Raw genomic sequence first — 26,788 nt, 5'->3', positions numbered from 1 at the left:
TCAGGGAAAAAAAGGGATTAGTTTTTTTAGTGTTGTGAAAGTTTGAGGTGACCTTAGCTTTCGCCAAACTGAGAGAACACTTGTTTTTCTTCCGACTTTTAACCCGAATTTCCGAGGCGGAAATGTCTTTTCCGAACAGATATTAAACTGAAACTAACCGTTTGGTGTACCTTTTCTCCTTTATTCCACTGAGTGTGTTTTAGAGCTTTTGAAAACTTTTTAAAGTAATGCTAATAACATCAGTCATAGAGCGGTTTTCAGTTAAGTGTCGAAAGTAATTTTACGATTACTGATTGCTTTGGTTTTGTATTACTACGTTCTATTATTGGTTAAAAACAACCCGCGCTATTTTCTCAACCAATGGGAATCCAAACCAAAATCAAACGTGTTTGCGCCGCATGCGTTTTCCCGCGCTTGACGCCGGTTGCTTTGAATTCTGATTGGTTCATTGTGCTGTTTACATCTGTTACGATTGGTCAGAGTAATTACTTTGGTTTTGGTTTCACGACACTGAATTGGAAACCGCTCCAGCTTATCCATTGCAGGGGGGGGGGGGGGGGGGGAAGGTGTTAATATCATTGTCATGGCCACTGACTCTGAACCAATCAAAGGACAGTTAAAGCCTATAGGCCGATTATTCTGGTGAAGTGCAAGCCACGAAACATTATATACGTAATACAAACACAGCTATCCAGATTTAGACAGGCAGTTTTTTTTAAGAGTTATGGACTTCTATAGTTCAATCAATTGAATTCGTAACTCATTCATAACGAAACCTTGGAAGTCAAGCTCTGCAGAGCGGAAGACAACCGAGGGAAATTTTCCTTCCTGCCTCAAGTAAGTCTTCACACAGTGATGTTCCAATTTTAATGATGTGTTATAACTACAAATGTTTAAATGGGGTTTACATTAATTCTCATTGAACCAGTATTTTTAACACGGTTGAAGTTTTTCAGTCGTCGAGGTAGGAAATATTATTTAAGGCCGAATTTCAGAATAGACTCTTTTTGAACAAGTGATCCATTTCGAACGGTTTTTCAAATTATGCGTAAGTGTGCGCGTTGGCGGGTTCAAGATTGAATTAATTTTGTATCCCGCACGTTGAGGGTTATGCTGGTTGAAAGATATCATTGACTAAAGCTCGAAGCTTTTACATGAGTTTTTGTATTGAAAAGATTTCTATGCATCAAGGAAACATTTTTTATATTTTGATTATTGCGTGTGCCAACCCGACTGAAAAGTGCAAATACATTCAAGTTGTTAAACAACAGTGCAATTCTTTTTGAGGTTGAATGGTTGCTGGGGAAACAAACTGAGAAAAAGTTATAAATGCAATTCCCAGATGACTTTTAACAACCACGACAAAATTTGAAAATACTCATAATATCAGTTATTCTTCGGCTGATATGACGAAAAAGAAAAGTCAGGCTAATTTCATGGCTGGGATAACATCAATATCTCAAAAAGCACAGCCTTTCTTCTTCAGGATTTAAATACGCAGTGGTCCTTGCCGGCAAACACAGCAACTTCGTCCCCACGCTGGCCGATATCTAAACTGTATAACTCGCGCGAAATGTCTGTTTGAAATCTGTTTATGCGAAATGACTTTCTGTTATTAGTTGTATTTCGTATGAAGCAACATTGTTACTTGTATTTTAAATTTAAGTGCGTTACCGGGAAAACTGTTCCAAGCAGTTCGTCCCCACAGGGGGTGGGTGGGGCATACTCCCCATAACGGACTATGTGGAGAGGCTCCCCCCAAAAGGTGTACCTTTTTCAGACTGCCTGCCATACGGAGCTTGAGCCCGCAGTACGAGCGGCAGTCAAAACTGGTTATCCTACGTCATTAGCAAGTGACACTTCACTTGGGACAATCTCGTACCCAGAGTCCTCAGGCTTTTTGGTCAGCGGGGCGGCGCCAGGAGAGACTCTGGGATAATGGAAAAATTTAATTTTTTCGATTGGTTGTCTGCATAACAATGGAAGACCGACAGGAAGTCCGTTGGTCATTTGCGGAAGTTAACTAAACCGGAAACCCCCCAACCAACTTCCTTGTTTTGGAGGGCGACTTGAAATGTCAAACTCGCTGTTTTGTAATTTTTATGTGTGTGTCACGGTTATTTTATGTTATTTTTTCCATACCAAAAATAAGAAGGACTCCAATTCAAAGACGGGTTTTGAATTATGTCAGTGAAACAATTTCTAGCCGACTAAACATTAGCCGTTTTATCGTAGGAAGTTTGCCACTACTGTGAGTGTCATTCGACGGTAAAATGACACGGCCAAATGCGAGCAGTTTAAACTGATTACTGTCATTGTTGCAAAAAATTATTTTCGGAAAATATCATTATATCAGTCAGTTTGGGAGAAAAAGCGGTAGGAGAACGAATTGGTGAAGCCGTTCGCAAGTATTATAATGGAAATATTAAACGTATTAGAGAGGACATTGGTGTCGTCAACGCACTAAATATTTCGAACATGTTATTTGCTAGTGAAGGTTATCACGGAAAAATAGAGAAGTTCTTCAACATCTATAAACCTTGTCGTGGATAAAAATTTGGAGATGACTGATCTGGTGTGGAGTGGAGTCCATCTCAGGTTGCCGTTTCGATTAATTCCCTTTCGGTTTTGCCACAAGGGAAACGCTGAAGACATCTCTACGATGATCAAACACCGCACACGAGAGCAAAGGTTTCACTTTTGTCAGTCACGGCCCATGGCCAGCTTGCCAAAGAAAAATAATTCAGAAAAAAATTGCCCCTTTGAGGCGGAGGTAATGGTGTGTTGAACATTTTTCTTAAATTTTGAGAGATTTTGTTTTGAGAATTTTGGCAGATTTTGTTCTAACTGTTCCATATTCCATGCAAAATAAGAACAATTAGTTATATGTCCTAAAAAGTGTAAAGGGCGTGGTGTTAAGTTACCTTCAGATGACGGTTTAATCTCAAATGTAATAGTACATACAGATTTAAAGATTATTTTTACAGGATAGGGGCAGTTGAGAATAAAGACTTGTTGTTTGTTACTTACTACCATCTTCTCTGCAAGAAAGTCAACACACTGTCTGTGACAGTGAAGAGCCACCCAACTTGACAAGTCAAAAAACAGGTGTAGATAATACTGAAGCCTGAAGCTAGACTTCGAAATGCAGAAGTACCTTAAAATCTTTGCATTTATTTACTTCCCACATGTACACAGACAAACAATGAAAAGAAAAAAACTCAAGTAGTGGAGTGGATCAGGCTCAATAAAAGAAATCAATATGAGGCTTTTGAATATTAAGCCTCCTCAATCTTAAAATATACAAAAGTTATAACATAATATATTGCTTGGAGTTTTTATATAACTCAACAAATAATGTACACTGAGTTTAAAATAAAGATGGCAAAAATTTGAAGGTAATGATAGTTTAACTGTACTCTGTTAATGCGCTGTACATTAATAGATGTAAGTAAAAATAATCTACCCTTTTTGAAATATTATTTTTCCCTTCATCTGAAAAAACATGCAGATACTCCATTGACGTAGTATGAGACAAGAAAACTGTGGGTTCCCTTGCAGACAAATATTCCTGGTGAGAGACCAAAGCAATTATGCTGTTGCAAAGTGTGAAATCATGTCTAAAGTACCATTTGTTATTTAAAAAAAAAAAAGCGGTGGTGTGACTTTCTGTGCTATATGTTATAAGGAAGAACACCAAGTCTTCCCTTGAAGGGTTCAATTGGGAGGCTATTATTGAGATAGAGGAGAAGGCCCCTGCTCGATTTCATTCCACTGCAAGTGTACCTGTTGTACATAAACATTGGAAGCCAAGTACCCCAAGTTTGTGTGGCATATGACCTGTAGATAATGCTTGCACAGCCTTGTGCAGAATTAAGTGACCACTTTTATCATAATTATATCCTTAACAAACACTCCACTTGTAATTGGCAAATTTACTAACATAATTATTTCGGCAGTGGATGGATTTTACTGAATAATTTGGTGAAAACAACCCCTTCTATCATTTCTTCATGTAATATTCATTCATGTAATTATTATTGCTCGTAAATATTAGCAAGAAATTTGTGGTAGCCAGCAGGGTTTAGCATAAAAATTATACTTCTTGGTGAATCATAATAATAAAATTATGTGTAACCATTATCTCATCAAGTATATAGAATTTTTAAGTATAATTTGTTAACAAAACTGTTAATTATAGAGTGATTATACAATGAAACATAAAGTTTTACGGTCAACGCCCCCCCCCCCCCCCCACAAAAAAAAATTAATAATTTACTATTCAATATATTTTATGGGTTAAAGAAACATCACTAGCCTTATTGTTTATTCTGTTAACAAGCTTAAAAGAAATTTGAAACATCTTTAGATACAGTTTTGTAACTGATGGTATGACAAATTTATATGATTTTGAATTATTATTTTGAATGTGTATTTCCATTGTTCTAGACCTTTGATCAATGCAGCTCACTAGGCTTGGTCCAGTCCCACAAACATTATGCAATATGCTGGATGGCTTAGATTGTGGCCTAATAGACAATCAGAGCCCAGGAAGGGCTTGAAATAAGAGTCACGTTTGACAATTTTCAGTTTTAGTTCTTAGCTAACATTATTGTCAAGGGACCACAAATTCCCACAAGCGCTGTATAACTTACACAGTTCAGCAAAGGTCTCACAACACTGTGCCAATCATTCAGGATATTGGGGAGTTTGATAATAGTAATTATCTGTCGTCAAAGCAAGAGCTGCAAGATCAGAGAAGAGATTATATTACACTATTCAGCAGAGTGTTGGTTGAGTATAATACTTCCCTTGCCTGAAGTCAATTAAATGTGTTATACCTAATCACATCACCATTGAGCCGACTCAAAAGAAATGGCAAATCATTCAGAAATTATCAATTTACCAGTAATGTGCCCTTGTTAATCAGAATACATTAGGTAATGTGTGTCAGTATCTGAGCTATCTGACTCAGCTCTTAGTTAAAGTGTACACTCCACGACCAGATGAAGTCAGGCCCCACCAAAATTTATGTCAATTAATTTAATATAAACATAATTTCCCCAATCTATTGAACCCTTCTCTGTGCTTCCTACACTGCACCCAAATTTATTAGAGAACTCACATAAGATAGTTTTAAATTATTTTACCTTGATTACATTTATACAAGAACAGACTAAGGAGGTTATATGCATGGTATAGAAATTGGCTGACTAAATGAAGTACCATAGGGAGGATATCAACAGTCTCTCAACAATCACATTATAACCAATTTACTTATGAGAGGTGGCATGATTACTACACTCCATACAGTTCTCATATATAATTATTACTCTGTGGTTAGGCAGAATAGCTAACTAATTAAACCTCAACACAACTCACTATCCTTATTTTCAAAGCCTGTAATGGCACAATTATCCAATCTCTGTTATACTACTTCATTTTGTTTCTAGATATATTATTAGTATACCTGGGAGCAACTCTACAGCACTAGAAGCATGCAATATGTGAGCACTCTCTATCAGTTTTGCCAAAAGCTAGGCAAAAGGAATGTTTATTCAGAAAAAAAAATTCACAGCTGCTCTTGAATTCATGGCATGTATTAAATATGCTGATGTTGAAATTGTACTTAAGCTTGCATTCGAACACATATGACATTCTTAAATTCACTTTAAGAAAAGCGTGCACACAATTCAGTCTAATAAAATTTAAAAATTTTGAGACGAAAAAAAAACTTAATTTACAACAGTAAATATTTAATACTTATATAAAGAGGTGATTTAAATTTTTTTCAAATGGTAACATGTATGTGTTCATTGAATCCCATTTGGAAATAAACTGTTAAGGGAAAGGGAGAAGGTAATTTGAAAATAAATTGAATACACAGTCAGCTGCTCAGTTCTGTGAGAGGAGAAGTGATGGTTCCTTTTTATTTGTAAGTATAAACAGTAATAAAGAAATATGTTACTTGTCTGTTGTAGCAACGTCGAATTAAGTCCACTTTTCGCTCGCTCTTACATGAAAGAAAATCCAGTTGCTTTGATCCGCTCTTACGGGAAAAAATCCAGTTCCCTTTGATCGCGTGTAGAATCAATTTTGGCTTTCTCGAACACTTTCAAGGCCCGATAAAACCTTCAGGCCCAATAAAAGTAACGCGGCTGCCACTTTGGGGCATTTGACTTCCGCTTTAATCGTAAGCATGCGCACAAAGACCGGAATCCCACGTTTTCTGGGATAAGAAATTCCATTATCCCAGAGTCTCTCCTGGCGCCGCCCCGCTGACCAAAAAGCCTGAGGACTCTGGGTACGAGATTGCACTTGGGACTAAATGACAATACTATCGAATTTGTTGTTTATCACCGCTCCAGCCGCTCTAGAGTTCTCGAAAATGGCCTATTTCTCCAACTTAAGCAAACGGGAAACCACTAGATACCTTTCCCCAGCATTCTGGACCTTTCCACACAGCAACTTAGCTTCACTTAGTGAATAACACCTCACAGCGTTAAAAAGAAGGAGAGCGAAAAACCTTGACAACCGCGGCCGTCCGACGCGGGCAGGGCTTTTAAATGAGGTACTCCTTAAACAGTTTGCGCTATTCTATGCGTTTAAATATAAAATATAGCACTAAATAAATTAATAAATATGTATACAAGTATACGGAATAAAATTATTTACACTACTGTATACGCATGATTTTTATTAAATTTAGTTTGCGGCTTTATGATGTATCCGCGAAAAAGTTTCAATTTCTATTTTTCATTTGGTTGTAATGGTTGATGACATGCATTACTCACTTTTTTCGAATCACCGCCCCGAGCTTGTTGTGAGTTATCAGCGAGTAAGCCGTCAGTATCTTTTTTAGCTGAGAATCCGAGTTTCACAACAGACATTTCCAGGCCAGATTTGGGAACTGAGTTCGCACAACATGTACCTCTAATATTTGCTAAAATATTATAAATATCTACCTCTTGCTCTGAGTTTCAAGCTCAGATTCAAAAATCCAACCAAGAAGAACAAGGTAGTGAACTGGCCCGCAGGTAGCGAGTGGTAATCCAGGCGGACCGGACTTTCAAATCACTCTATTGCTAGTAGTTGTTAAAATTTCACCTATTTACATTTAGACATTTCACCTATAAATTTAGACGTGATTCCTGTTCTTGTTATTCAGATTTCTGAAGATAATCCAAATCCTGATTCAAAACAGTAATAAGTTTAAGCCCCAAATTCGCATTATTTCCCTTATTATTAAAACTTTACGTGCATTTCCTTCTGATATTTTGTCTGGCTTTTTACTTTTGCTGTTTCTTTGTTACCGTATCTAAAACTCGCCCTACATGTACCTTCCACCTCTTGCTCATGGCATTCACTAACTTGATAAAAATGTCTGATGTTTGGCATCCATAAATTCTTACTCTAGCTCACATGTGGGGGGGGGGGGGGGGTCTATTTCCCCCCTTTCAATCTCATGTTTGGGGTTCCACCAATTGCAGGCATTTTATTTTAAATGCAATGGGATACCAAGAGCACTTGCTAAGTTCTGTTTTCTCCACATAGTTTTAAACTGCGCAAAAATATTCCTGTATTAGTGAGCACTACCCATAGGAAACCCGAGTATCTCGGTGCCTACTATTGTTTGCCCAGTAACAATAGTAGGCACCGTCCTTAAAGACATTTAACATTTGACACTCTCCCACATACGCACCCTGTCTAAGGGGTGATGGATCTGGCTGGCAATACATTTACGAATGTTATTCAATTTATATAATTTCTTTATTTATAACAATTTAATGGCACAAATCGGTAAATAAAGTAAAAAAAGTATCTAAAATAGCCATAAGGATAATCTGTAAAATTTTAGGGTAAAAGCACCTCATACTGAGACAGATCACCAATTACCAAAACAAAAAATGTAGGGACAATAAATGACATTAAAACTAGCCATAAAGTTAGTAAGTTAATTAATGAAATTATTTAAATTATAATGAAATCACATATGTTGGTCGGTGAGCGAAGAGTCCAGTCCACAGTTGATCGATATAGCCTTCTTATTCCGTTCCGAGCTATTGCTGGGCTGCGTTTCAACACTTTGCAGACACTGACAATAGCCGCACAGTTTAAGTGTCTTTTTGAGCTTTAAATACAAGTGCTGCAGGAGGATTGCAAGCAGAGGACGTGGAAAACTCTCAAAGATTTATACTCGTTGTTACCTAGCAGAGAAACAGGTCGGGAATTTGAATCCCTAAACACTACAGTTCCCACCCGGCGAGATCAGTCTCTCCGAAATGTAAGAACAATTTGAAAAGCATATTTCACAACCAAAATGTAAACAAAAGCTGTCCATAAATTGTACGACGAGTCCAGTCGGCCTAAGCGTCGGAGTCTTCACAGTGAACCTCACGCGCGAAGATCGCTATATACTGGTCATTCAACCGAAAACAAAACGACGCAGTAAATCGATCAATACTTATAGTCGCCGTGCTACGTCGTGAACTTGGTAAAATCAAAAGCACGAAACAGAAAACAACACTTCAGGCCATGCTAAATATTTTTCTTGCGCTTTCAATAAGCACTTCATGTAATTTCTCTTGCTTGGCACAACCAATCACAGAGCGCAGATATCAATGACGTATGAAAACTCAGTTTTGACCCGTTGCTGAAATCTGATTGGTTGATTTAAATTTCAGACGCGCGGACCGTATGGCAGGTGGAGGTATATAAAAAAGGGTAGGGCTTTGACGAGCCGAACTCTAGAAAAGTGTAGCGGAAACTGTCAACTGTGTATTTAAAAGAGTTTTTCAAAATACGTCGATCTCGAACAGACCCAAGAAGAAATTAAAAGATATAGAGTGTTTCTACTGTAGGCATGTAAAAGGGGTACCTTTCCTGTCAAATATGGTATCTAAAAGGGTAAGGGTTTGGACCACGGGGTGGAAGTCTAAAACTTTCTAGGGTACCCTCCCCCTCCCTCTCCACACAGGAGTTCGTGCCAGAGCCAACTCGTGCCAGTCTTAACCGCGAACTGTGAGCGGGTTGTTTGTTTCTCGTACCCAGAGTCTTCAGGCTTTTTGGTCAGCGGGGCAACGCCGGGAAGACTCTGGGGACATCGAAAAAATTCAATTTTTTTGATTGGCTGTTCCGTAACGGTTTCCATTGTTTCACCGCAGAAATCCTGCGGTAATAAAATTCGATGTCAGGAGGGAGGGGTCAACTTCGGCTTTTCGCAATCAGATTGCTTGTCCGGATGATACGGGCCATCGTGACGTCACTTCCTGTAAAACCCGGGAAGTTTGAATGATTGATAAACTACAATCTCGCCAAATTTTTTTCTTGGATGATCAGTCAAATAATTCTACGCAAGGCCATCAAAGAATCATTGCTATGATTTAGCCTATTACCATAATACATGAAAACAGCATCATCGCTCATGAAGTTAATATTTCAAGTATGAAAATACGCAAAAGTTTGACACTGGTTGATAGCAAATGCGACAAAACAGTGACGGCCTGCGCATCTTTGAAGAAAGATAACTTGAGAATCCAAAAGAATTTAACAAGGAGGGAAAAGTGAGATCTTACTGTGGTTAAGAGCTTTCGATTGGCCATTAAAAACAATTATCTAACAACTTAATAAAAATGATCAGTGGGTTTAAACGCATTTCTCCGGTACTGTCTGGTCGAGCGCTTGCGAAAAGAAAGGCGAAAACATTTTTTTCTCAAGCTATCGGAAAAGCTACGTTGCAAAGAAACCTTTAGTACTAAGTAATTTGCCAGTTGGTAATTGTTAATGGGCAATGGAGTTTGCTTTTTTTGTTTAATTATCTCACAAAAACAGGAAAATATGACAAGACTCTCCTTGCGAGGCCGAGCGGCTGACGCCAGCTTCAAGGCAAAATAGTCCAAACATTCTGTATCTAAACATCAAAATTCTAGCGGCAATGCACAAGTTTTTCTCTCACAGGTTTGGAATACATAAGGAGGATTCAATTACTCTCTGGACTAGTACTTAACTTTAACTCAACTTCAACTCTTTCATCATCTTACTAATGTAAATCAACTGACTACAGCATTTATCGTCTCCTTGCTCATTTGTTTTCTGGATCATTTCAGGTGATAAGTTTATTTCTATGACAAGATGTCTCCTTATTAGAGCTCTAGAGAAAGCTGAAGATATTGTGAATATGTTTGGCCAGAAAACTGAGTCAGGAGTTCGCGATTTAGTGTGAAATTTCGAGAAATTTCTCGCAAAAAAGTAATTATCAGTTCAAAAGAAAGTTCGTTTCCTCGGGCGTCCGCATATTTTGCAAGCTTTTTCAAAATTCTAGGTTGCTCAGTAAAAGTCTTCTTAACAAGGGTTAAATGGCATGGGTAAATTAAAATAAACTCCTTTGAATCATCATTTTGTATTTATCAATCATTTTAATAATGTTAGAAGCAAATGCGATAACTTCAGGTCAAGTTTCAGCAATAAACACAAACTTATAATTTTCACTGTTTTTTCACTCGGCGAAACAAACGCACTGATCATTTTTGCAGCTGAATATAACCTACTAATCTCAACTGGAACGTTTGCACTAAGATTTGACCTCGTCCCAAGGCAAATGTCAGTTTCACCAGTACTTTGTGTAATTAATAAGATGTAATTTTTCTGGCGCGGACAATCTCAGCTTTTCCGATCAGCGCAAGTACACGTAACTCTTCACTGCAACATTTTCAGCATAACTCATGGTTGAAAATAAATCAACACTTACCTATATCGAGAAAAGAAGATTAAAAGTCTACTCAGCAAGAAAAAAAACCCCATCCAGAGCCTGGCTGGGAAAAAAAAGTCGTTTGATGCAACAAAATCACCAGCGCCATTTTCGAAACTAGACAAAATCCCGCGCTTCACAGGAAGTGACGTCACGATGGCCCGTATCATCCGGACAGCCGAGCCCACGAGTTGACCTCTCCCTCCTGGACAGAGCGCAAAAACCGCTGGGCATGCGCAATAGATTCCGGTCTTCTTCCCGCCATTCGATTTTCAAAATGGCGGACGACGAATCAAAATAAGACACGTCATGCGAAAGGCCGTTACGCCGCTGTCCTTGCTCTCAGAACTTCAGAATTCTACATTATAGTCCGCCATCTTCCGAGCAAGCTGTGGAGCATTTCATGAAAACATCGGTTTAATAGTTGTAGTTCTACACCAGCGACATTTGTGGCCAATTTAGAGGACTTAACGCCTTCATTTTGTTCAAAGCAAGCACGGATTTTTGCATTTCTTAAGGTCTACGCTTACTCTTTAAGGTCAGAAAAGAGAAATGTCACGGATAAACACCTTTCGTGCAACATATCAAATATGACTTTTTTTTCGTTTCTATGAAAATTTGCAAAACCTTTTTAAAGTTGAACGTTTGTTCTGATGCTTACAGAGGATAAACGGAGGCTTCTTCTTTGCAAGTTTTTGGATTTTGTAAGTATTGAAGGCTGAACTTTGAGAACGTAATGTTTTAGCAATGCGGCCACTTTTATTTTAAGCCTTATTTTTAACTGTAATATGCAAGTTTTCATGTATTTGTGTCTTTTGACGTTTTAAAATGTAGTTTTTCGAGGTTTTTACTTTATTTGCCTTTTAACTTAATTTCTGGAGGCTTATTAAAGTGTGTTGACTATTTATCTGTGTACCGAGTGATTGCTCAAGTCACCGTTTTGCAGTCGTCATGGAGTTTCCGTTTGCGTAAAAAAACCAAACAATAACCAATTAGTCATGCAATGTCTGAAGGCCCCAAGAACACTGTGAAAAAATGCCCAGACATCTGGCACCAGTGATTGTTGGGTAAATTTGTCCATTGTTTCCAGGGAAAACGCACGAGCCTGTGGGCTTTTACACGAAGTTGTGTTGTGCAAAAAGCAATACGCGATACGACGTTCAGACTAATACTACTTCAACAAGTCGAATTGTTGTTATCCCTGTCGTAGCGGTGCCTGCAAAGGTACTCTTGTAAAATGCCCCCACCAGTTGTTTTCAGTTTTTGATTTTTTTGAAAGCCGCACTGGAACTCTCGTCTGCGAGGAACATCTACCTTTCGCAGATAGAGACGAGAGGATTTGTCAGCAGAGGGGATACATCCCTCCCAAAAAGGTATGAGAAATGGAATAAAACAAAGGGCTTTAATTTTTTTTTTAACCCCTCCCCTCAAGTAGCCTCCTACGCAGGCGTTCTTAGGGGTTCGTCACGCGTTCCTGCCCCACGAACAGAAACGCGTGACGAACCCCTAAGAACGTCTGCGTGGGAGGCTACCCCTCAAGGGGCTTTTCAGAGGTAACAATCTAGATACAACTATAAACTAAGAATGAACAAAATTATTTCCAAGGACTAAAATGTTACAAGATTTTAAAATAAAATTATTACTGGGAATAACAATGGTTGTTATTCATGTGAAATATAAATGAAATTTGTACTAATATGAAAAGGAGCAACCAATAATTCCATCATTAAACACTGAAAGGATTGTTTCCTGACAGAAATTACTCGTCACAACGCCTCTTTAATGGCACTTCAAATAAAGCAACAAGAAATGAACAGTGAATTGAAAGAGGAAAACACCATGCTTCAAAAGAAAATTAAAGGTAACCTATTTATTGCTATCATGCCATGCTAGTGGCACTAGTCAAACTGCCTATGAAGTGAAAAAACTAAGGCCATTAAATACAAAAAAGTGAGCAGTAAACTTCACACTTCAAATGAAATGGCCCTAATGGGGTGGTACACAGCCACCCTCCCAAAGTAATAATATTTCTATGGGTTACTTATCAAAACGGTCATCAAAATAATAACACCTGATTCTGTTTAATGAAATAATGAGAAGAATGGATAATAACATTACCCCACAACATTTGACTGCTACCAGTAAAATGTAAAATAATTGTTACAAAGAAAAATTAACAGATTTGAAAGAAACATTTGCCTTTGAATATGGAAATAAAATATTGCTTTACATTTTGACATTTATTAAGGAGACACAGCATTTAGCACCCTTGTGCAGCAGTTCCACAGATCATTAGTCCAGCACTATTCTCAAGGTGGAGAACACCTCTACAGTCCAGATGAAATGAAGAAATTTTGCGAAAGCCATGCTCCTCAGCTTTTTGACGACATCTTCCACGCAATCTTTAATGAGGAAAAGGAAACACAAACAACGAAAAGGACAAGTCTGCAAAGGACACGGGTAGTTGCTATACTGCACAGCCTTAGCTTCTTTAGAAATCAGGTATACACTGTCAGAATGAACCTGTAACAAATAACAATGATTATAAATAAAACTAGAAGTAAACTTGTGATTTCTCACTGTAAATGATATAAGATTGTCGTGTACTTAACTATTAGTAAAGAGCAGGGTTTATTCTAGAGCGTGGCTTTGCAAGATTTTTGCAATTTGTTTCCTTTGTGTTTGTTTCTGCATTCTTTTTCTGGGCTTTACTGGCTGCTTCAGAATAGACTGTACAAAGAAGTTCAAATATCTTTTATGGGGCCCCTATTCTTGCGCCCTCTTTCTAGACAAAAGGTCCCCAAAAAAATTACAAAGGAGGGCCTTCATTGCAAAATTTCTAGAATAAACCCTGAAGAAGTTGCAAAAGGATGGAACACACCCAGCTTCTATACAAAAATTGTACTATTACCCATATCTCATTTACTGAATGGAAACTTCCAGTAATCCTGTTACTTATTGCATTCTGTTTGACACAACTAATAATAATTACTAATATTTTTCCATAGCATCCCATTTATACATGTAAATATTTATTATAGAAATTCTTCTATGAGGAGACAAACACCTTTCCTTATGATGGAGATACAAGTAGTCTGATTTTGTTATTATCAATCTTGAATACAAAGAGAAAGCCTTCAACAAATTCCTTCACAGAGTAGATGTTCAACTGTATGCCATTTTGATTTAATTGGTAGAAAAACTGTCCCATGCAGAAAGCATCTTTGATGTCTGGTATGGTACTTGGGTACAGTTGCCATCCACATACAATAAACAACTGCGAGAAATATTTAGCAAAAGCAAACATGAGTCATGTCAGAAAAAAGGTGCATCTGGCAATGAAGGTACAGGCTGTAGTTGCAAATGACTTGAACTCACCATTGTTCAAAATAAATAACTGAATTGAAATTTAACAACAATCAAGAACTGGACTATTTTAACTACTTTTTTAAGTTCAAAAAACTAATGCCAAGAAACAACAACAACGACAACAACAAAAACTGGCATGAAACTTATGCAAAAAGCTCTAACCAGGAAAATTCTCAAGTGAACCCTGATGACACTAGTGGAAGAAGAGCACTCTCACAACTACACTTTTCAACCCTGTGCTTAGGACTATTCAGTGCATTTCCAAATTTCTTTCACCATAACAAGCCATGTTTCTTTAAGTCAGAGATATTCTTCAGTGTTGTAAGGTTTCAATTTTCCTGTTAAATTGTAGTTGCAGTTGCTGCTGGACTTTCAACGTGTAATAAAAATAGACACAAAATAATGATTCAGGAAATAAAAATATAATACTGAACCATCTTAAAATTCCTTCAAGCAGTCACATGTTAGGTCTAAGAATGGACACTTTATAAAAAACCTCAAAAGGAAAAACTTCTCATGGAATGCTGGTGAACCTACTTGATGAGATAAGTTGCTTTAATTTCTTTTTCCACACAACATTCTTTCGTGGTGGGAACTTTGACGCCTGGCTGAAGTCAATGCTGAAAGCATCAATGATATTCATCAACTTTCGGCACAGAAACTATGACAAAGCAACACGTGCCAACTGAGTGACCTTCTGTTCCATATTTCCCAAAACAATGACCTTGGTGAGAGGATCCAACAGGTTCTGCAGATTTTTACGGAGAAAAAAGTGGAAATTTTTCATTCAGTATTACGACAGTAAGACGGAATTCTTATACCTTCTAATTCTAATATTTATTTGAGTGTCAAAGATTTGCCTCATTATGATTTTAATAAAGTGAGAGTGAAAAACACAGGACAACCAATGAATATTACATTTTTATACTTTAAACTCTCTTAGCTAAGTTTAAGAGCAGGTTACATGTACTTGGGTTGTGATGATGTATCTGACAATATAAGCCACTGCAAACAGTATTTAGAATTTGCCTACCACTATCATTTAAAATACTGTTAACTACATGTATGCCTCCCAGTTCTGCAGGGTAGTTGATCAGTCATGTATATAATTTTTGGCAAAATACATTCTTTCTCGCATAGTTGTGTACCCATCTGGGCTCTGCCAAGACTCATTTCTACAATTGCACATGCACTTAGGGCAAGGCATTTTGACGCAGACTTCAACACATGGTTTTTGCCAACCTACCTGAGAGGCAGTGGAAATCAAAATATTACAGAGCTCTCACTGAAGTCAGCAAAATACCTGTTTGACCTCTTTACTGAAGTATGGAACACCCTTGGACAAACAGTTAAGGTTCCACGAGGAAATTGCAAATTTCAGGTGTGCACTATTCTCATGCAGATATATTTTACAGTGCAGTATGAAGAACAGGAACATGCTTAAATTTCCAGTTTGTTCAGTTTACTTGTGCAATAGTATTTTTTGGTAAAAAGAAGAAACTTGGAAATGTTTTTACACTAGCCCCCCCCCCCCCCCCCCAGAAAAAAAAAAAAAAAAAACAAGATGATCCTGATCATGATGATCCTCATTTTAATTTGTAACTATGCAGGTTACCTGGAGTGCAGGAGAACACAAGAGAGCATTTTGTAAGGTGGATGCAGAACATAATTGCTCATGTTTAACTTACCTTTTCTTTCAGCCATATTACTTCCCAGCACTGGATGTTACATTAGATCAGCGTTCACTGTCTATGGGATATTCCTTCCTTGGCAGTGAACGCAGAAGCCTTCCGCCACCGTTCACGCGGTTCATCCACAACCAGTTGGGGCTGCCGTAAGAAAAGTTTATATCTGTGACCAGGATGGTTGTGGGAAGATTTGCAAATCAGTTGGAGGACTCACTCTCCACAAAAACAAAATGCATAACGGCAAGAAAAATAATTGAGCTTGCAGATTTTACACCGTCGTGCCGTCCCGCGTGGTCTCTTGTGCGAAGAATACGTAGCAAAATAAAAAGGTCTTGTCATCCACGCTTCCCTGAAACGGGTGTTACTGATATTACGAATAACAGTTCTGCCCTGATGTGTTCTGCATCTTTCCAAGAGCACAAGTTCACCCTGGTTTATAATCAAAATGTGAAGTCAACCGTCGAATCGTCCATCGGTCGATCGATTTCTAATTACTGTGAGCAGCTTTGCGCAGCCGCAGATCAGAAAAGTAACTCGGTTTACGTCATTATTTATTGACCAATCAGCGGTTTTTGCGCTCTGTCTCCCTCCTGGATGTCCCCAGAGTCTTCCCGGCGTTGCCCCGCTGACCAAAAAGCCTGAAGACTCTGGGTACGAGATTGTTCGCGACGCGAAACGAATAATAGATTATGAGCAAAATGTGGCCCCAAAAGACCATTGAGAAGTTAGACCATAGAGAGACCTAGAGAAGTTTGTTCTAACGACAACGCGATGTAACTTCTTGGTGAATTTAGGAATGTCCTCTTTGGAAAATGGTAAACGCCGGCGAAGGGTGTTCTACGACCTTGCTGCTGCGTTGGAAGATCTTCATTTCACACAAGCGTTTGGTCCAGGGATTTTAGCAGCGTTGTTCTACGGGCTTGTTTCTGGATCAATGTCTTTTGTAAATAAGGTGAGTTTAAACTTGGGGAAAACTGTTTTATATTAAACTTATAGTCAAAACTACAGCTGTATTTTCGGCATACAGTATAATAAGTCAAGCATATTTTCATTGATTTTGTTTTTTCATTTTAATATTCCTGCAATCCAATATTAAAATATTGTAATACAACATAAAAACAATTGTTTGCAGGCCGGGTTAAAAGGAGAACGAATTTGAATGTGAGCTTTTGAAAGTTGTTCTAGAATGTTGACGTGTCAATTTAAGTCTTATGTTGTTGTGAATAATGCGCTGAACATAGAGCACAGGCCGCCCAAGCTCGCGTCACTTGAGGGCGTGTGATAATCAATTATAGTACGTGCAATCTCGTACCCAGAGTCTTCAGGCTTTTTGGTCAGCGGGGCAACGCCGGGAAGACTCTGGGGACATCGAATTTTATTACCGCAGGATTTCTGCGGTAAAACAATGGAAACCGTTACGGAACAGCCAATCAAAAAAATTGAATTTTTTCGATGTCCCCAGAGTCTTCCCGGCGTTGCCCCGCTGACCAAAAAGCCTGAAGACTCTGGGTACGAGATTGTAGTACGTGGGACAAGACAATGACCTTTGAGTGCAAGCAGTATTGAGTTACAGGCAGCCGTTGAGAATATAAATGCGTTATATGACTTTGTATGGGAATTTACTGTTGATTCTGAAGCTTAAATAACGCTAAATTTAACTTTCATTCAATAAAATGAATAAAACTGACTCACTTTCTGCTGTATTCTTGCGCATTTTGGGGATTATTTTACCATTTCAGGCTTTCTTTGAAATCACCGTCATTCCCTTCATAAGACGGAGTCAAGGCAGCACTCTTGGATTTCGACCGTTAACGCTACTGTAGTCCTCTCAGAGGCGGTTTGCGCCTTATTTGTGCCTCCAAAATCCATCCCAGCGGCAATTTTTTCACCCACAGTTAAAGCCCCATGATTTGCCAACCTCAGTGAAGGTTTTGTCTTAAAAAATCAGAAAAATCCCAACTTACGCACTATGCCATTGGTCGATCATAACAATGGGATGTATATTGACCATTTAGGAGAATTTAAAGGTTCATCTTTGAAGTTAAAGGGTTGATTGGATTGTTTCTTGAAATTTACTACAGATTGTCCTTACTTCATACTCATACCATTTTCCTTGTGTCCTGATGTTGGCACAAGTCATTGCACTGTCCATCATCCTTGAAGCTGCGAGGCGGATGGGATTTTCCAGAATGGATAGATACACATTAGAAAGGTACAAGATTGATATGAGAGTGAAGAGAGTTTGTGTTAAATATTACATGTGCATCTTGTTAGTTGAACAAATGCTTGGTTATAGTGACTGGCCAGTTCTTAATCAAGAGACCTTCAGATTATTAGTTGTTTGCTGCTACCAGACGTTACAACCATCCCAATTTTGTCGGGTGTGTCCTGATTTTGCTTGAAAATCCCTAACCCCAACCAACATGCAATTGAGATAGGGAAATCTTAATTTGACATCTGTTCTGGTGTTATTGTCAAATTCTCATACTTACCATACAAGAACAGGAAATAGAGTCTACTAAATTCTGATATCCAGATAAACTAAAGAAATGGCAAGAAATATAAAAAATGACACTCAATTATTACCAAACATTTTTGACAGAAATTATATTGTCATCTCAGAACACTTGAAATGGAGTTTCAGAGCCACATACCCCCTTACAGCTCATGCCTAATTGGCCCTCAGACACTCAGCTGATTTTTCAAGAAAACTGTTGGACAGTCTGTTCTATGCTTTGTAAATCTCACCATGAAGGCAAAAAAGAGGATTTTAATTTTATTTGAGGCCTACAGTGAGTTAGTGTTTAGGATTTCATACTTCTGGACTGCATTTGTGAAGTTCTACTTTTTAAACATGATTCCTAAGTACTGTTTCTAAGCAATGGGATTTTGTATATAAAGAATACTTAAGATGCAGGTTACCCTTATTAGGTGGCTTCTTAAATCCATTCCATGATCTACAATGATTGACCAACGAAAATACTTGCTACAGATTGTAAACTGCCTTATAATGTTTGTGCAAACTATACTCTCTAACTTCCTCTTCAAAAGTAGTCCCTGGTTGTCAACATCCTCCCACCCGGCCCATGTTACAATGTTGTCCTATAAGGAAGACAGTTTTGGAGGAAGGGTTTGCAACATTGTATGGGGGGGGGGGGGGGGGATATTTGGGTGAGCAGAGCATGAATCAAGAGAAGTTAAAGAAGACCAGAGATATGTTTGAAATCCCAATTTCAACATGATGTGAGCCCATCTTGAAAACACACAGTCATGAAACTCTGCAAAAGCAAAAGACGACCCTCGAGGAGAGTTTCTCTATGATTTCTTTGTTTGCTTACTGAATAATTCTACTCAATTTTTGTTCACCATTTTGTTATTTTTAAGTTTTTTGTGTGTTTGTTTTGTTTTTGGTTTCTTTTTGCCGATCAAATTAAAGGTATCCGTGACTTACTAAACGAGACTCTGTATTTTTTCAACAGGGGAAAGATGTTTTTTGTTCCATCGTTATGTTTTGCGCTTCACACCACTTTAGCTTTGAGAGCTCTTGATGATTTGTCCATACCAATGTATGTATAATTATAGCAATATTGAAGGACGAGAGCATTACTGTCTTATGTCAAATTTCAGACCAATTTATTGTTTTGCTCAAAAGTGTCTACCTTCAGTTTGGACAGAGAACATCGCTCTGTGTTGTTTATGCTTAGTTTTCAGGGAAAACAAGGTCAAACTGTTAAGTCACTGAGTCACTCAGAGAAAGAAAAGTTCAGAAACGAGTGGAACAACAGATGCTTTTTAAAAGTGAAAAAACAGAGAGCAATGTTCTTTGAATAAATTGAAGACCACGTGCAAACATTCAGGCAATTTTGTGCAAAAACAAAAATCAGCTCAAAATTGGACATAATAATATTAATTATTATTATTGAAACAGTTATGCTCTTAGCTCTTAGATTGCTTGATGATTATTGAAATCTTTAGACTATTCTTGTCTCCCTGTTTCCCATTCATTGCGAGTGGGGATCAAAAGAAAGGGAGAGAAATAAAGGACTTTCAGCAGTCTGATAGTCTGAAATGTCAGCCGTCTCCTCCCCCTAACACGCAGTTGGTGCGGACTAGCAGTCTGAGTGTATAATTTTGTTTAAAATTTATTTCACATGTACAACATAGGATTAGTGCAAATTAGCGTCCCTAAAAGAGTACAAATATAAGGTTGTATAACACTCTTCCATAGTATGTACAACAGAAAAAATTTTGGAAGTGGAATATAATAAATTAAATTATTATTATGAAATACCTATATTTGAACTGCGGATGAAAGGACGAATAAGTGAAGGACCATCGCAGTATGCAAATTAAGTAGTTTGGAAAATTTATTTAGCATTTACAAATTCACAAAAATTAATGACCAGTTGGCTAATGATAGCTCAGTTGGTAGAGCGCTGCACCAGCATTGCAGAGGTCATGGATTTGAATCCCAAACTCAAGCCTGAATTATTAATTTTGTAAGTTGTGTACATAACGTAGTCATTGACTTATTCAGAAACAATTTAAAGCCCAGATTTAAAGAAAGAAAGAAAATATCTTGTATTAAACAATACATTCAACAGAAAGTTGTATAACATACCTGATTTTTTATTTGCACATATTTTTTATCAATTTATTTGTATAATTAATAAATTAATGTTAATCCCCAGCCATACATATATGCAGCTTTCTGCTGAATAACTTCAGTCTTTACATGTATGTGCCTTACAGAATTTTGCATTTTTCACTAAATCTGATTGGTTAAAACAATATACTTTCCCTGTCTGGTCGGCATTGGTAAATTTTATTAGTAAATTGTCCTCATATTTTCTTTTACTCAACATGTACAGCTGTGGTGCCACTTACCTAATTTATCATGAGCAGATTCAAATGGAAGTCCACTTTTGTAATAAGAAAATTTTCCCTTAGTTCAAACTTCAAAAACGAACTAAATGCATGGTTCTCCGCCATCAATCATAATTACTGTAACGACTGAATAACCAAAAAAAACAGAAACTGGTGAAGTGGATCAAAATCCACTGATCACAGTGTTTGAACCTGTTTAGCCAAATAGCTTAGTTTGTTTTGTGAGAGGTCAACTGCAGTGATAATGGCAGCAGTAAAAACATGACGTTTGGTTGAATCTTGAACTTTAAATCTAATGAGGGTCTGCATGTTAGCGAAAGGCGCAGTAAGCAGAAGTTGACTGTGATTTGCTGTATGAATAATTGGAAAGCATTGTTTTCTTTTAGGTATAATGTTTTGAGGAGACTCCTTCCCTTGACAAGTTTGCTGTTTGCGTGTTGTATGTTGAAGAAAAAGCCTTCCATTCTGGTGGTGACATCTGTTATTCTCGTCGTAGTTGGTTGTATCATTGCAGGCAAGTTTTCATTTCAAGTATTTTAGTAATAATTACTTAAAGCCCCAGTTCAACATGCATTTTCTCATCTAGTCTATGCACTACATTTTTATTGTTATTGGTTGGGAGAATATGTTTTGATATGAAGTCATTTTTATTTCAAGGATTTTATTAATTACTTAAAGCCCCAGTTCAACATGCATTTTCTCATCTAGTCTATGCACTACATTTTTATTATTATTGGTTGGGAGAATATGTTTTGATATGAAGTCATTTTTATTTCAAGGATTTTATTAATTACTTAAAGCCCCAGTTCAACGTGTATATTCTCCTCTTGTCCATGTACTACAGTTTCATTGGTTTTGGTTGGGAGAATATGTTTCGATATGAAGACAGCATGTTATTGGTGATGACTTCCCTTGTGCCCCTAACTGAGTAGTATTTGTTTGATCAAAAGTGATCAAAGTAAAAACTTTTGAGTTTTTAGCAAGACGGCAATTGGTGCAGACATATAAAATCATGTTTACAGCTCTGCACTGTCAGGTTACCCTGGACAAAACCCTTGTACTTTTTACGGGAGTAATCTGTACAGACTAATGTGTAGGCATCTTGTTGCACTCAATGAAGTTTATTGTTTCTATTCTACACTGTACAAGTAGGAAGAATGCAAACAGAGGTAGCATGCATTTTTTCATAATCCATGGCAATCACCAGATTTATTTTCTATTTGCTTTTTAGTGAGCTTCTTCTTCTTCTTCTTTTTTTTTTTTCTTTTTTTTTTTAAGGGGGGGTGGGGCTAATTTTCGCCTTTTTGATTTTGAGGGGTTTAATTCGTCTTTCTCCTGCACTAATTTTCAGCAAGTCCATTCTAGCAGTCGGTTTAAGCACACTGCATATTGCATCTAGTTCTGTCCATTGAATTTGAAGGGGGAAGGCAGAGTAATGAACTATTGAAATATTCCTTGATTTGAAATATATATTAAGTATATATTTATTGTAATGAATATGTTTTATATGTTAATTTTGTAATTGACATAAATTCATTTACAACAAAATAATTATATCTCTACCATATGGCTCATGCAGAATTATTGTCCCTCCAGTCTGGGTTTATTTTTAGTTACCAGGTTTTACTGGCTTAAGCATGGTTATATTAATTAAATTTATAAATTGACTTTGAGTCATAAGTCATAACAGATGTTAACATTTTATAACATTTTGAAATAAAAAATTCTTATCAAGTTCGTGAATTTTTTCCAGGTTTTGGTGATCTGAAGTTCTCCGCATCTGCCTACATTTCTGCAATGTTGAGTGTTGTTTGTCAATCGTTCTATCTGACGTACATTCAGAAGAAGGGGTTAGAACAGGGAATCTCCACCCTGACCTTCCTCCATACAAACAGCGTTAACTGTGTTCCTTTGCTGTTGGTTTACACTGTCCTCAACAAGGAGCTGCTGGCAGCTTTTAGATTTGATGGATACAACAACATCGCTTTTCAGGTTTGTTGTTGATTTCTTGTCATATAATAAACACATAATCTAGGGCTGTGGTCTAAAAAAAAAAATTAATATTGTGAGTTTGTTTAGTACAATAAATATTATTAGATAAATATTATTATTACCATGATAAAGGTCTATAGCATGGTACTGACAGGACATGTTCCCAGATGTCATCAAACATTTTATTGTTAATTAATCAACCTTGACATTTTTTTTCTTTTGATAGGCTTCTCTTTTGCTTGACACTGGTATAGGCTGCATTTTAAGTTATTCTCTTTTTCTCTGTACAACGATGAACTCTGCTTTGACGACAAGGTACCTACCATTTCATAATGGTGCGTGGAACAAAGCCCTAAGTGACTTCAGGAAGTTCTGAGAAAAGCAGCATAAAGATCCTTCTCAGTTATTTTCATACTTTGGGGGTGTGGGTTAATCATAGGCCAAAATTTTTGACATAAAGTATGAAGCCGAATTGGAACTTCCCGAGGGTAGGGGGGCTCTTAAAGAAAATCCCTTCTGTAGGGGGAGGTATCAGTATTTTCTGGAACTACACAATATCACTGAATAATAACATAAAAGTTATGATTAGGAACTCGGGACAAAATCTTTAATCCAAAAGTCACATAGGGCCTTTTCCCACATACCCCTTCATTTGTGTAATTTCTAGATTAAATGAGTGCTTGTTTTTGTTGTTGTTGTTGTTGTTGTTGTTGTTTCTAAATCTGATGTATCTGGGCAAAAATGTGATTTTCATACCCAGCTTGTCAAACTATTGAGCAGAACTTAAGGGGGTTCATTTCTAAGGAAACCGTGGGGCTGTGTCAGTGTGGTAATGAAAATGGATGTTTGGTTTATCAACTTGAGTTGAAAAGGTAACTTTGCCAATGTAAAGAGATTCAAGAGCAGACATTTTGAGCGTTAGCCCTTGTAAGAGTAAATCTACCAGAGCATGTTCATCGACTGATTGTAGGCTCACCATCTTGCAAAGTCCACATTTTCTCTCTCTCTTCCTAGGTGTATATTAAATAAGTATGAGCGAAAATACTGCAGGGTGTAACCCTTTGATAAAGCAGCATCACATCCAGGGGGCATTATATTAATACTACAGTCAACTCCCTTTATTGCGGATACCCTCGGCACCGCGGGTTAGCATTGTTAATAGCAAGAGTCCATAATAGCGGGAATTTATTTCAGTCAAACGTCTGTAATTTATTTATGCGGGGGATTTAGCTGCTGTCTGTAGTATTGGGGTGTCCACAATAGTGAGGTGTCCACGAGGCGAGAGTTGACTGTAGTTGTTTTACACTGTGGAAACCAGGTTCCTTTAAAGCCATGTGGGCCACTTAGTTCCAAAGTGTGACTTGATTCTTCCCTTCCAACGTTTAAACCAAGAAAAAACCACCCACGGGCAGTGTCTTCCTCTCTGTGTGCTTTAGAGCAACTTCAGCAAATCTTACTTGATCAACAATCCCTTTTAGTCTTGTAGGAGTTGTCAAAGGTGTCTTAACAACTATCATTGGATTCTTCACATTTGGGGGTGTTCCCGTCACAGCTTTGGTAGTTATAGGAGTTCTACTCAATACCCTTGGAGGAGCAACTTACAGTTATGCTAAATATTCAGAGAAGGTGACATCAGAAATTCAGAAACATTTCCATAAACACACCATCAGGGTGAAGTCAGACCAGTCGACAGTTGAACATACACACAAGGCAAAGAATGGGATTGTTAGTCCGGACTACGATCTCAACCACAAGATCAAGAATGGTCTTAAGAAATCTGATGCCGTTAGGATTCATGAGGCAGAGGTGATTATAGAAGTGAATGAGAAGCAAGGAAGCAGTGCTTCAAGTTCTAGTTCAGAATCCAGTGTAGATTGACATGATATGTTAGACATGAGAGAGAGCGTTTGTTTGGACATTGAACACTGGCTATTTAAAAACCACCCTGAACAACATAATAAACAGCACCACAGGAAAGTACTGCTCAGTAGCTTTCGTTTGAATGGTCACACTTTAGGATTTTATCCGCAGACTCAAAAGTTAGAACCAACTTGTACAGCATAATAAACAGCACCACAGGAAGGTACTGCTCAGTAGCTTTCATTTGAATGGTCACACTTTAGGATTTCATCTACAGACTCAAAAGTGAGAACCATCCTTTGCAGCATAATAAACAGCACCACAGGAAAGTACTGCTCAGTAGCTTTCATGGTCACACTTTAGGATTTCATCCGCAGACTCAGAAGTTAGAACCAACTTGTACAGCATAACAAACAGCACCACAGTACAGTAAGAAAATGCTAATGAATACGTTTTATTGGAACACATTTTAGAGTTTTCGCAACATAGTCAAATTTAAGTACCTCCATAATAAACAGCATCACAGAAAAGTACTGCTCAGTAGCTTTCATTTGAATGGTCACACTTTAGGATTTCATCCACAGACTTGAAAGTTAGTAATGTGCGCATTTTCTGAATGCTTATTTAACTATGCCAGTAAAAAGGCTAAAATGTTCTTATATATTTAGGAAAGGAAAGGAATGTGAGCTTGCAGGCAGGCTGCGCTTCTTTATCTGAAATTTCAGCTTTCCACGATGTTGCAACATTATGAAAATTAACAAGGAAACTAAATATTGTTGTAATGGACCAGCATCTCATCCGGGAGGAAAATTTGTTTGTGACAAATACTGTAAATAGGAAACTAGAACATTTTCTCTTGTTATGTATTTAATGAAAGTATATAGTAAAATTAATAATGAATGGTGTCGGTTTCGATTCCGGTTGGGAATTCGGAATGGCGGACGTACATTTTACCACAATACCTTACGAACCTAAAATAGCCAATAGGCATGTAGAAAGCCATATTTCCTCGAAATTCGTCCCTGTACTAACAACACTGATTGTGTATGCTAGGTTTGAAGTTTTTAGAACTTTTCTGTGCGTTTTTATAGCTTTTTGTGGGTAAATGTACCAGTCGCCATCTGGACTTTCTTTTATCAAGTAAAACCTGGGTGGTTTAAAATTGTTATTTATTCTTTTATCAAATATCAAAGGGTATGAAGTTTATTAACAAATTAAGGGTGTGGGGATACACTGAGTATAAAAGGACTAATTTTTATACATTTATACCGATAACTTCGTTAGTGAATTAAAATTTTAAGAATCAACCACAATCTCTTTTTTTTTATATAACAACGTCTAGTTTTCTGGCTGAGGCAGGGTCAACCTCGTTCCCAGGGTCTCTCCTCTTCACGTGGGAACGAGGTTGAGGCTGAGCCGGAACTAAAGGGAATGCAACCATGTCCCATGGTTATTTAACCCCATAAGACGTCCCTGTACTTGACATAACCAAAGTAAACGTGCTTCTTATTTTTGGCGATTTGAACCTGAAAACGTTATTAAGGTTACCTGGTACCTTCAGAGGTGTCTTCAGAGGTGTCTCGCGTCCAAGCGATGTAGCGCGTCCGGTTTAAACTGTAGATACCTGAACCCTTATATCAAATTAAAGCTTATAGAGCTGGCTATCCAACCAAACCAAGAATTTTGAAATAAAATGAATTGCCGAATTTCTAGCGCTGTTTTCTTGAATAAATTTTTTTCACTTGGAGGAGCCACTTCAAAGAGCTAAAACTCAAAAGGAATTTGTTCGTTTGCCTTCAAATTTGGACAGTGGCTAGTTTAACCTATAAACAACAAAAACGTGTCTGCGAATTTTTTCTTTCCAAATATTTTTTCTCCGAGAGCGATTTTTGTACGATTACTCCACATTTTTTTCATCCTATTTCGAAAATGCTTTATAACTTTTCACTGCGATTGATTATGGCAAAACGCAGACACGTTTTTTTTAGCGCTTTGGGTCCGGAAACTGAGGAGCAAATTAAATTAGCAAAAAACAAAATTCACTTTGACTTGTAGCTTTAAAAAGGTGATTCGGACGCTCGCAATTAGAGGTCGTGAAAAATTCGACAATTCATTTTATTTCAAAATTCTTGGTATGGTTTGATAGTCAGCTCTATAAGCTTTAGGTATCTACAGTTTAAACTGGACGCGCTACATCGCTAAAACGCGAGACACCTCTGAAGGTATCGGGTAACCTTAAAGATGT

The 26,788-nt window shown here is 37.6% G+C and overlaps 1 protein-coding gene and 1 long non-coding RNA gene across 2 annotated transcripts; one reads left to right on the top strand and one right to left on the bottom strand.

Annotated features, from left to right (window-relative positions):
- The first annotated feature begins 649 nt into the window (after positions 1-649).
- LOC146481680 (uncharacterized) lies at positions 650-25,846 on the top strand. The gene is made up of 8 exons (XM_085107746.1): positions 650-837; positions 16,599-16,756; positions 17,886-18,016; positions 19,284-19,370; positions 21,078-21,205; positions 22,445-22,683; positions 22,910-22,998; positions 24,162-25,846. Exons 2-8 carry the CDS (start codon positions 16,601-16,603, stop codon positions 24,559-24,561), a joined length of 1,230 nt encoding a protein of 409 aa, XP_084963872.1. The 5' UTR covers positions 650-837; positions 16,599-16,600; the 3' UTR covers positions 24,562-25,846.
- Positions 13,133-16,294, bottom strand: LOC146481681 (uncharacterized). Its single transcript, XR_014864210.1, has 3 exons — positions 15,805-16,294; positions 14,654-14,864; positions 13,133-13,270 (listed from the first exon to the last, which is right to left on the bottom strand). It is a non-coding gene; the product is annotated as an uncharacterized LOC146481681 (long non-coding RNA).
- Positions 25,847-26,788: the final 942 nt, after the last annotated feature.

This window comes from Pavona decussata, unplaced genomic scaffold, assembly GCF_977016875.1.
Source record: "Pavona decussata unplaced genomic scaffold, jaPavDecu1.1 SCAFFOLD_48, whole genome shotgun sequence".
In the NCBI taxonomy this organism is placed as follows: Eukaryota; Metazoa; Cnidaria; class Anthozoa; order Scleractinia; family Agariciidae; genus Pavona; species Pavona decussata.
The sequence above is the reverse complement of the archived record's forward strand: the minus strand, read 5'-3'. Positions and strand labels throughout refer to the sequence as shown.